Source organism: Octopus bimaculoides, chromosome 26 (assembly GCF_046866305.1).
Source record: "Octopus bimaculoides isolate indiv1 chromosome 26, ASM4686630v1, whole genome shotgun sequence".
In the NCBI taxonomy this organism is placed as follows: domain Eukaryota; kingdom Metazoa; phylum Mollusca; class Cephalopoda; order Octopoda; family Octopodidae; genus Octopus; species Octopus bimaculoides.
In genome coordinates, this window is record NC_142953.1 from 20855466 (window position 1) to 20867965 (window position 12500).

The window sequence follows — 12500 nt, forward strand, 5'->3', positions numbered from 1 at the left end:
TCAAACAGTGAAGCTTCCTTTCCGAGGACCCAGGTCGGCCAGGACGAGAATCTGTTGATTCTTTTCCTTGGCTTTTGAATTGCACTATAATTCTATTAACAGTAGCAAGAGGAATTTGAAGATTTTCGGCAATTTTTCGCTGGCTAAGACCAGCCTCAGATTGCCCAACAATACGACCTCTTTGAAAATCTGACAGTTCTGCTGAATTTTTTGTGTGTGGCATGGTTACTCTTTGCAAATGTTTAATATAATGGCACCTGGAATGAAAAAGAATAATTACATTGTAAATTCTACACCACAGAAAACATATTAAAATGCTCAGATCAGAAATTCTGAAAAATTAAAGGTGTCTATTTACTTCCAGCATGTCTATGTGTGTGTGTGTGTGTATATATATATATATATATATTCTTTTACTTGTTTCAGTCATTTGACCTTCTGGTCATGCTGGAGCACTACCTTTAGTCGAGCAAATCAACTAAGCCTAGTTCTTATTCTATCGGTCTCTTTTGCCGAACCGCTAAGTTACGGGGACGTAAACACATCAGCATCGGTTGTCAAGTGATGTTGGGGAGACAAACACAGACACACAAACACATTTATGTACATACAAGCATACATACATATATATATATATATACGAAGGGCTTCTTTCAGTTTCCATCTACGAAATCCACTCACAAGGCTTTGGTCGGCCCGAGGGTATAGTAGAAGACACTTGTTCGAGGTATCATGCAGTGGGGCTGAACCCGGAACCATGTGGTTGGTAAGCAAGCCACACAGCCACTCCCGATATGTGATATTTATCACATGAACTATGATGAAAAAATATGAGAAAGATATGATATACAATTTTTTTTTATGTTCACGGTTTCCTTGAGACATGTAATTTATTTTAAGTGTGACGCAAGGATAAAAAGTCAAGAAACACTACATTATGCAGTGGTTGATAAATGCGTGGTTAAACCATACTTGTCTTGTGTTCTAAAGTCACCAAGTTTAGTGTACCAATATTTATTTATCTCTTGTAATGTTCCAAACACCATCTTAATACCAAAATATATATTTGTCTTTTGTTGAATTAGGTTTTAAGACAGCAATCTAGAGACATTAATATATGTTTGTGCTTTGTGAAAGTTATGTTCCAAACACCATCTTAAATGATCAGTATATATTTGTCTTTTGTTATGCTCAAAGATATTTGTCTTTTAAGGTTATTTTCCAAACACTGTCTTAATATGCTAATATATTAGTCTTTTTTGAAGTTGTGTTCCAAACACCATTAGAATATATCACTGCATATCTATCTTTTATTAAGCCATTCTCTCACTTCTGTTTTTTCTTCTTCTATCATCAGCCTGTCTCTCTCTCCTTTTTCTCTTTCTCATCATACCACTCTCATGTTGTTCCTATTCAAACTCCTTACCAACAATTATCAGCTAGCTGTCTGCCACTCTTTACAGATGCTTTTCTCTCTTTACCACCCTCTCATTCTTATCGCTAATTTTCATTATTCTCCCCCTCTATCATCCTCTCATTCTGTTCACTTTCATCACTCTCTTCTAACAGTTAGTGATAAGACAATATTCTCGTGCTGGGAAGCAAAAAGTGACAACAAAGGATGACAAAGAGGATGCTTTAGTGTTGCCAGAAACAAGAGAAACTTCTCCAGTGCTGCACTCTGAACTTGGTATATTCTGTAAAGTGGTTGATAAGTGAATAAAAACAACACAGAATAGAAAGGATTACTGTTTAGTGTTGCTGAGGAAATGACAACCCCTATAGAGTTTGGTGTATGTTATAAAAGGAACTACAGTAATCCCTAAACTATTGTGGGTGTTACATTCCAAAACTCCATGTGATAGGTGAAAATCTGCAAAGTAGAAACAGTACTGTACTGTATATTTTCTTTTTATTATTTTTATAATTTGTATATATTTATTTTATTATGAATGCAAAACAACACCACAGAGGAATCGATGTAAGCTTAAATAATAAACCTTGATAGGTGAACCGTGATAGGTGAACCACGATAGGTGAACCACGATAGGTGAATCACGATAGGTGAACCATGATAGGTGAACCACAATATGTGAACCACGATAGATGAACCACGATAAGTGAACCACAATAGATGAACCACGATAAGTGAACTACAGTAGGTGAACCACAATAGATGAACCACAATAGGTGAACCACGATAGGTGACCCATAATAGGTGAACCATGACAGGTGAACCACGACAGGTGAACCACGATAGGTGAACCACGATAGGTGAACCACGATAGGCGAACCACGATAGGCGAACCACGATATGGCGAGGGGTTACTAGAACTACTTTAGAGAATGTATAAAATAAGCACTGTCTTTATTCTTTGGACTCGTTCTTGATTCCTAAGATTCCATCTAAGGATAGGTACCTGATTTTCATTGTGTATATGTGACTGAGATCTCACTGTGACCCCTGAATGGGGCACCTATTGTAGGGTTACACATTTACAGCTTTTCTTCTTTATTTTGTGAGTCACTTGGTGACTGCACAAGTGTTTATTGCATGAAAAACAGCACCCAGTACACTCTGTAGAGTGGTTGGCATTAGGCAGTTCGCTCAGTTGTAGAAATTACACGAAAGCAGATGTTGGAACTTGATACAGTCCTCCAACTTATCGGATTCTGTCAAACCACCTGACCCATGCCAGCATGGAAGATGAACAATAAACAAGGATGCTTCTTTTTTTGTTTACATAGTGCTATAATGGTTTCAAATTTTGGTACAAGGCCAGCAATTTCGGGGAGGGGTAGATCAATTGTATTTATTTAATCGACCCTGAAGTTGACCTTGGCAGAATTTGAACTCAGAATGTAAAGACGGATGAAATGCTGCAAAGCATTTTGCCCAGCATGCTAATGATTCTGCTAGCTTGCCATCTTATATAGCAGCGTTTCTCAACCAGGGTTCCCTGGAACCCTAGAGTTCCACAAAAGGTTCCTAGGGGTTCTGTGGGAAAGAGTGAGATAAGCTAATGCTAATTTCATGATTGCAATATTACTAAACATGCACAACATATCGGTTATCGTAATATTGTAATATAGATATCAGCCTAACCTATTATATTATTAAAAAAATAGAACAGCCATATATATATATTTGTATATGGTGTGCTGTGAATTTATGGAAAGAAATCCCATAAAACTCAACAATTTAGTTAAAAATAGAGAAGAGAAGATGTTAAAATATATGTTTGACATCTCTTCTCCATTTTAAAGTAAATTGTTGAGTTTTATGGAATTTCTTTCCATGAATTCACAGCACACCATATTACAAGTATTATTTTCATATTCGCAAACTTACGCCTGTAAAATACCAGCAAAATATGAAGAATCAACATAAGAAATCTTCTTTTGGAAACCTCCAAATTAAAGGACAAATATACATTCAACCTTTTTACACCTATATATATATATATATATATATATATATATATATACGTATGATATTTACCATGTGAACTACAATGAAAAAAATGAGAAAGATATGGTATTGGGTTGTCCGGAAAGTTTGTGCCGATTTATAGTAGCTTACCTTTCAACTTATTTTAGAACATGGTTCAGTCCATAAAATAGGATTTGACTACACTTCCATTTAGAGCACAGTTTAAGCTACCTTTTCATGAAAGAAGGTTTATGTTCCTATAACCTGTGTTAATTCTGTAACCCTTTAATATGGAAGATAAGAAAGTTCATTTTCGGCACTTGATGCTTTTCTTTTTCTGTAAAGGGAAAAATGCCTCACAAGCAACCAAAGAAATATGCGCAGTTTACGGTGATGTTTCTTTATCCGACAGAACTGTACAAAAGTGGTTCGCAAGGTTCCGAGCTGGAGATTGTAGCCTTATTGATAAAGAGTGATCAGGCAGACCGTCCACTACAGATGACGACCAAATCAAGTCATTAATTGAGAATAACCCGGGAATTGGCAGAAAGCCTCAACCTATCAAAATCCGTCATTCATGAGCACCTGGTAAAGCTTGGGTACACAAATCGCTACGATGTTTGGGTACCACATGAGTTGAGTGAGAAGAACCTTTTGGAAAATCATCACGAATCTTTCCGGACAACCCAATATATAATTTTTTTTTATGCAGGGGTTCCTTGAGATATGTAATTTATTTTAAGGGTCACGCAAGAGTAAACAGGTTGAGAAAAACTGTTATATAGAGTTATAATAAAAACAATATAACATTTATGTGGAGTATTATTTGGTACTTTTTGTAGAGTACCTATTTATCGTACTTTTACAAGAAGATGGGTGACGGTGACTTTGAAGCTTCAGCCTGCTGGCACCCGACAGGCTGTCCATTGAAGGATAGCAAACCGAAACTTCGAAGTCCCTGTCACTCCTCTACTTGTAAAAGTATAATATGATGCATAGTTTACATTTCCAGTATAGGTAGGATCAACAAAAAAGAAGTACTTTATCGAATGAGAGATAAATATCATTTATATATACACAATTACATTAATATACACAAAAGGTGGTGAGCTGGCAGAATCATTAGAACATCTGGTGAAATGCTTAGCAGTGTTTCGTCTGTCTGTATGTTTTGAGTTCAAATTCTGCCAAGGTCAACTTTGCTTTCCATCCTTTCAGGGGCGATGAATTAAGTACCAGTTGCATACTGGGATCAATCTAATTGACTAATCCCCTCCCCCAAAATTTTGGGCCTTGTGCCTAGAGTAGAAAAGAATATTAAAGCAGCGACATGGTATAAATGTTAGCACACCGGGGGAAATGCTTAGCTGTGTTTCGTTTGTCTTTGTGTTCTGAGTTCAAATCCTGCCAAGGTCGACTTTGCCTTTCATCCTTTCGGGGTCGATAAATTAAGTTCCAGTTGCGTACTGGAGTCGATCTAATCGACTGTCCCCCCTCCCCCAAAATTTCGAGCCTTGTGCCTGGAGTAGAAAAGAATATACACAATTACAACAATTACAAAAGGGCTACTACTAATGTGTACCAAGCTCTCTCTCTCTCTCTCTCTCTGTCTATCTACCTACCTACCTGTCTGTCTGTCTGTCTGTCTATCTATCTATCCATCTCATCATCATCATCATCATCATCATTTAACATCTGCTTTCCATGCTGGCATGGGTTGGATGGTTTGACTGAAAACTGGTAAGGCTGGGGAGCTGTACCAGGTTCCAATCTAATTTGGCAAGGTTTCTATGGCTGGATGCCCTTCCTAATGCCAGCCACTCTGAGAGTGTAATGAGTGTTTTTTTATGTGCCACTGGCACGGTTGCCATTGACCTGTCACTGGCATCGGCCATGACTACGGTCTCACTAGGCTCGACAGGTTTACACAGCATGGCATATTGCCAAAGGTCTTGGTTACCTGTCCCCACCTCCACAAGGCCCAACACTCAAATGGTGCGTTTTACTTGCCACTAGCACACATGCCAGTCATGACTATGATTTCACAGTATATTGCCCAACGATTGAAGGATGTTTTTAACAGGCCAGTTACGTGATACTATCTGTCTGTCTGTTTGCATATAAATGTGTGTGTGTGTGGTTAAGTTAAGAGGGCTGAAGCCATTATTAAGATAAAAAGTATATTTATCCTCATGCTGAACTTTATTAATTTGATTTAATTCTTTTCAGGAATCTGAAAATGTAGAAGCGACTGTGATTAATGTACAACATGCAAGGGGAAATCTTGATAACTCATGCTTCTTCAACGATGGAATTAGTAAAGTTGGTAAGTGAGGCTTTGATATATATAATTAGGCATGTGCTATCAGTAATTACTCAGAGTAGGCAGTTGGTGACCTCTATGTAGTAAAACACACCAAAACAATAAGCGAAATACAGGCACGTGACTGAGTTGGAGGCAGATTTACTTCTGCCTTTATAGGATGTAAAGAAAACGTTGTTGTAGGAATGGACGCAGCATGTGTACTACAGCAGAACTATGCGTAGCTTAGATAATGAGATTGAAAGGCAGGGACGAATTATGTCTACCTAATCTATAAAAAGTAAAATATTTTGTATTTTATGCAGAGTAATCAGAGTAACCTTCATAATTTTATTGAATTAGGTGCATATTTTGCCATAAAAGGAAAATGTTACTATCGATCTATTTTATTCAGAGTAGGCACTGCCTACCTTGCCTATCTAAGTGGTATGTCCCTGTTATAAATATTATCTACCTGTACAGGTGTGTGTTTGTGTGTATGTATATGTCAATATACATCATCATTTAATGTCTGTCTTCCATGCATGCGTAGGTAGATTGGTTGATTGGAGGTAGCCAGGTAGAAGACTACTCTGGGCTATTGTGTCTGTTTTGGCATAGCTTTTATGACTGGATGCCCTTCCTAACACCAACCACCCTGCAGAGTAGGCTGAGTGCTTTTAATGGGGGTACCAGCACAGGGGAAGTTAGTTTTGGCATGATTTCTACAGTTGAATGTCCTTCCAAACGCCAACCACTTCACAGTGTGGACTGGATGCTTTTTACTTGGCACCAGCACAGGCAGGTGGAAGTTGTAAAGATAATCTACAAATGAATTTGATGTTGCTGACCTTCATATATATATAATAATGATACAAATAATATGTGGGTATATGCATATATATATATATATATATATATATATATATATAATAATAATAATACAAATAATATGTGAGTATATGCATATATATATATATATATATATATCATTATCATCATTTAATATCTGTTTGACTGGGCTGGCAAACTGGAAGGCTGCACCAGACTCCAGTCTGATTTGGTATGGTTTTCTATTGCTGGATGCCCTTCCTAACGTCAACCAGTCTGAGAGTGTAATGGTTGCTATTACATGCCACCGGCACGGGTGCTATTTGTGTGACACCAGTATCTGCTACAATTGTGATTTTGCTGGGCTTGATGGGTCTTCTTGACATAACGCCAAAGGTCTTGGTTATTACCTCCGTGAGGCCCAACACTTGAAAGGAGCTCAGCCACTTTGCCTCCATTAGGCCCATATATATAGTCACAATGAGGATATTTAAACCTCTTACAGGGATATTTTTATCCAAGATACACTGGTTTAATATATTATATTTCGAAGAGATATTTCTTCAATGAATATATTATATAAAATATCCCAAAATATCAAGTATTATTATCAAGTTAAAAAACAGAGAGATCTAATGGATACAAATTAATTTATTGATTAATTAACATATTCAACTACAATTGTTTCATTCCACAAACAAAATTAAAATTACCAAACATATATAGATATACAGGCATACCTTGACTTAAGTCATTCTCGATTATACAGTGGTTGTCAAAAATAATATATGGAAAAATAAAAATCAAGTGAAGTCATTTTACTCGACTTTACATCTGTCAGCCACAAATATTGGAATTGTAAAATCACAAGAAGACCATTAAAAGCACATAAATTCATGTTACTGTACAATAAATAAAAGCATATAAAATCATATTAAAATATATACAATAAATGTTAAGATACACACCATAAAGTCCTGTAGCTTAGTGAACGAAATCATGAAATCAGCTGTTGTCTTATTTGTAAATCTTTTGGAGCTCATATTGCATTGTAGTTCCAATATCTACCGTTAGGTGTCGATGTCACTCGTGATTCCCACGATTGTTTTGAATTCAGATTTGTTTACATCTGTTTATCAGCTACTTTCTCATTCCTATTCATTTGTGACTATTGTTTTGCCCCCATGGCTCATAAGAAGATTCATAGTGAAAATGCTAAGCACCATGCTATAATGCTGGAAGATAAACTGGCTATGTTAAAACGCTATGAAATGGGTGAAAATGTGGTAGTAATTGCATGATCTTTTGGAATGAGTCAGACAACTGTATCGACGATTGGACATAATAAGGACAAGATTTTAGCACAAATGAAATCTGAAGCCCCAGGGATGAAGAACACTGTCATCAATAAAAAAACATTATTTGTTTGTAAGCTTAAAATAGGTTTTTATTGACCATGTATTATTGAAAATGAATTCATAAATAAAGTACAGAACTGGGAATGGTTATTATCGGTTTAGCCTAGAGACAAGCAAATTCGGCCTAGCCTAGCCTAGAGACGAGTTAATTTGACTTCAGTTGTGTCTCCTGGAACCAATTAACGATGTAGGGTGAGGTATGCCTGTATAATTTTGCATTTTAAATACCTTGTATTGAAAAACCATCAGGGTGTACAAAGGATAATACAAGGATTACATTATGATACACTTTTACTCTTTTACTTGTTTCTGTCATTTGACTGCGACCATGCTGGAGCACCGCCTTTAGTCGAGCAAATCGACCCCAGGACTTATTCTTTGTAAGCTTAGTACTTATTCTTTCGGCTTCTTTTTGCCGAACCGCTAAGTTACGGGGACGTAAACACACCAGCATCAGTTGTCAAGCGATGGTGGGGAGACAAACACAGACACACAAATACACACATATATATATATATACATATATATGACGGGCTTCTTTCAGTTTCCGTCTACCAAATCCACTCACAAGGCTTTGGTCGGCCCGAGGCTATAGTAGAAGACACTTGCCCAAGGTGTCACGAAGTGGGACTGAACCCGGAACCATGTGGTTGGTAAGCAAGCTACTTACCACACAGCCACTCCTGCGCCTAATAATAATAATAATAATACGTTTGGAATACTCAGGGTACATAGTCAGGTTTCTTTGCAATCCTTCTATTGTCCTTTATACACCCTGATGACTTTCAATATAAAGTATTTAAAATGCAATATTATATATTTATATATGTTTGGTAATTTTAATTTTGTTTGTGAAACGAAACAGTTGTTGGTGAATATGTTAATTAATTAATTAATTAATTAATTTGCATCCATTAGATCTCTCTGTTTTCTAACTCGGTAACTATATATCAAAAGGCTGTGTTATAATACTATTCCACATATACAAAAATGGCCATACTAACAATCCAACATCCCGCCATCATCAGCTGCCCCATGGATATCATTATGGTTTTGACACACCCTCATACGTACACACTCAATCTTAATATATTATTAATATATACATATCACACTGGGTGTCCATAAATTACCGTTACAATTTGAAAACTTCAAAAAGAAGTGAAAAATAGGGAAGGCTCAGCAGAGTTTATCGGCAAACAATTATTTACACTTCCACTTGGGACCCATGTGTTGCACGAAACACATTTAGATGATACAATACAATAAAATTGTGGAAATTGTAAAGATAATTTACAAACACCCTCTACATATCTATTATTGATTTCATCATGAATTAAATGTTGCTGATCTTTATTCATGGAGGCAATGACAAGTGACCGAGACTTATGGCAGTGTTACTGTGCTTGAGAAGACCTGTCAGGACAAGTGAATATAAAGTTGTAGCTGATGCTAGTGTTTTGTAATTGGCACTCATGTCGGTGGCACATAAAAAGCAGCCATTACACTTTTGGAGTGGTTGGCGTTTGGAAGGGCAAACAGCCATAGAAACCATGCCAAATCAGATCGGAACCTGGTGCAGCTCCCAGCTTACCGGTTTTCAGTCAAACCATTCAACTCATGCCAGTTTTATGTGACGGACGGAGGCGAATACTGTATCTTATTTATAATGCTTTTGATTTGTAAGATGTAATAAATAATATTATTTCTTAAGTAAGAAGCTATGATGGTAAACTCGTCACTTATAATTTAATTATAAGTATTTATCAACATCCATAACTCTTAATTCAGGTTGCGTAAATGTTATGATGAATTATACACATCAAGATGCTGAACGTGCATTTTATGCGTGCATGTATGTTGAAGATATGGATTTGTATTCTTTTAACATAAAAAAAATACACAGTTTCATAAATACAGAAATAAATTTAACAAGTTGAAAGAACGTGAAGTAAAAGAATATAATTTCTACATTAGTTTATTTACGTATATTAGTATTAATATTACAATGGAAAGTAAACATTTTGCCATAGTTATTATAACTTAAAATCTATACTAACGTTCACAACAATTCAATCTTGTTGGATTTGAGTAATAAACATGGCATAAAGATTAGCCGATACTCAAAAGAGTGAGTGTCGTGGATTTGAGTACCAACCAACGAACACCAGCCAGAGAGTGAGTGTCGTGGATTTGAGTGACAACCAGCGTTCACTGAATAATTTCCCAAAAATCAGGGTTTTTATAACTGCTCAGACACGAATTCTAAGAACCATACTTCGTGAAAGATTTCTTTAACGAAAGTTTAGAATTTGTATATGGGCAGTAATTTTTAACCAATGAGAAATCAACAATTTCTCCTGTTCGAGCAAACGAACTTACGTTCTCTCTCCACTTCTTATGAGTTTGCTACAACAGACATTAAATGATGATGATGATGATAGAAAAAGACATGCAGGAAGTAAATAGACACAAATTGGTTGAAGGAGAGGTTTTCTTCTAGCTGCTCATCCATAATACCCAAGCTTATGCAGATATGTAACACACGTTCTTGGACTAACTTCTAGCTGTTTTGCAATATCAGAAGCCTTTGAATGGGGTTCATTTTCCACAATTCTCTTCAAACAGCGAAGCTTCCTTTCTGAGGGCCCAGGTCAGCCGGGAAGAGAATCTGTTGATTCTTTTCCTTGGCTTTTGAATTGCACTATAATTCTATTAACAGTAGCAAGAGGAATTTGAAGATTTTCGGCAGTTTTTTGTTGGCTAAGACCAGCCTCAGATTGCCCAACAATATGACCTCTTTGAAAATCTGACAGTTCTGCTGAATTTTTTGTGCATGGCATGGTTACTCTTTGCAAATGTTTAATATAATGGCACCTGGAATGAAAAAGAATAATTACATTGTAAATTCTGCACCACTGAAAACATACTAAAATGCTCAGATCAGAAATTCTGAAAAATTAAAGGTGTCTATTTACTTCCAGCATGACTGTGTATACATGTACCTACATACATACACAATCAATCTTAATATATTTGCTAACACTGTGACAGTTTTCTAAGCAGCAGAGCGTCTGATATCACTTATAATCTTATGCTTACAGCTAAATCATTTATCATTTCATTACATATCACTGTATCAAGTTTCTGTTCCCCATGTAGAGGTAGAGTTAATGTGTTTTATGCGTCCCAACATCATTTTAATTTATTGATTGGCCAAGCTATAATTAGATTAAATATATGTTACATTTGTGTACACAACTCACTCTACCCAACCACTCACCTTTTATTTGCTTTATTTATTTTTATTATTATTGTTATTATTATTATTATTATTATTATTATTATTACTACTACTACTGTTGACTGGTTGCAAGATGTTGTAATGTACATAAAGCCATTAATTCTTTGACAGTGTAAGTTACAGATTAGAATTAATAGTAATAATAATAACAATAATAATAATAATAATAATAATAATAATAATAATAATAATAATAATAATACTAATACTAAAGAAAGAAAGAAATGTCGAAAGATATGACAGGTTAGCTTGGAAAGTTAAACAGCTGTGGTCGATGAAAAAGTAGGTAGTAGTACTAATTGTCGGAGCCTTGGGAACAGTGAGCAAAAATCTCGAGAAGTATGTGGAACAAATAGGGGCTGCAATAAGGGTGGAGCACAGGCAGAAAACAGCACTGCTTGGAACCGCTCGAATACTCCGGAAGGTGCTCAAAAGATAAGGGGTGTTACCTTAGTTCACTGGTAGTGAACAGCTGACACCGCAGTACATATCTAGCATTAGAAGCTGTGCAAAGGCAATAATAATAATAATCCTTTCTACTATAGGCACAAGGCCTGAAATTGTGGGGGAGGGGAATAGTCGATTACATCGAACTCAGTGCATAACTGGTACTTACTTTATCAACCCTGAAAAGATGAAAGGTAAAGTTGGCTTCAACGGAGTTTGAACTCATATCATAAGGTTGAATGAGATACCTCCCTCAGCACCACTGCCATCCCACTCAGTTTAAGAATCTGGTCTTGTGAGTTACCTGGTAACCTCACTGGTGCTGGTGCTACGTAAAAAGCACCCTGTACACTCTGCAGAGTGGTTAGTGTTAGGAAGGGCATCCAGTTGTAGAGACCATGTGAATGCAGGCACTGTGGGGGCACGTGGCTTGGTAGTTAGGGGTGTTGCACTCATCATTACAAGATTGTGGTTTCAATTCTTGAACTGGGCAATGCATTGTGTTCTTGAGCAAGACACTTCACTTCATGTTGCTGCCAGTCCACTTGGCTGGCGAAAATGAGTAATCCTGCAACAGACCAGCATCCCATCTAGTAGTGTGGAATATTTCTTACGGCCGTTTCAAGAACATCATCATCATCGTTTAACGTTCTCTTTCCATGCTAGTATGGGTTGGATGATTTGACTGAGGACTGGCAAGCCAGATAGCTGCACCAGGCTCCAATCTGATCTGGCTGAGTTTCTACAGCTGGATGCCCTTCCTAA

At 36.6% G+C, this 12500-nt stretch overlaps 1 protein-coding gene across 8 annotated transcripts in view; it reads left to right on the forward strand.

Annotated features, from left to right (window-relative positions):
• LOC106868957 (anoctamin-7) overlaps positions 1–12500 on the forward strand; it is a 313520-nt gene that overhangs the window by 210256 nt on the left and 90764 nt on the right. For all 8 annotated transcript variants that reach the window (XR_016238494.1, XR_016238495.1, XM_089342450.1 and 5 more), the window contains one exon: positions 5663–5759. Coding sequence is in view for 5 of the 8 variants with exons in the window: in XM_089342450.1 (XP_089198576.1) it covers positions 5663–5759 (97 nt within the window). In the remaining 3 variants the exon portion in view is untranslated. The remainder of the gene's footprint in view (positions 1–5662; positions 5760–12500) is intronic.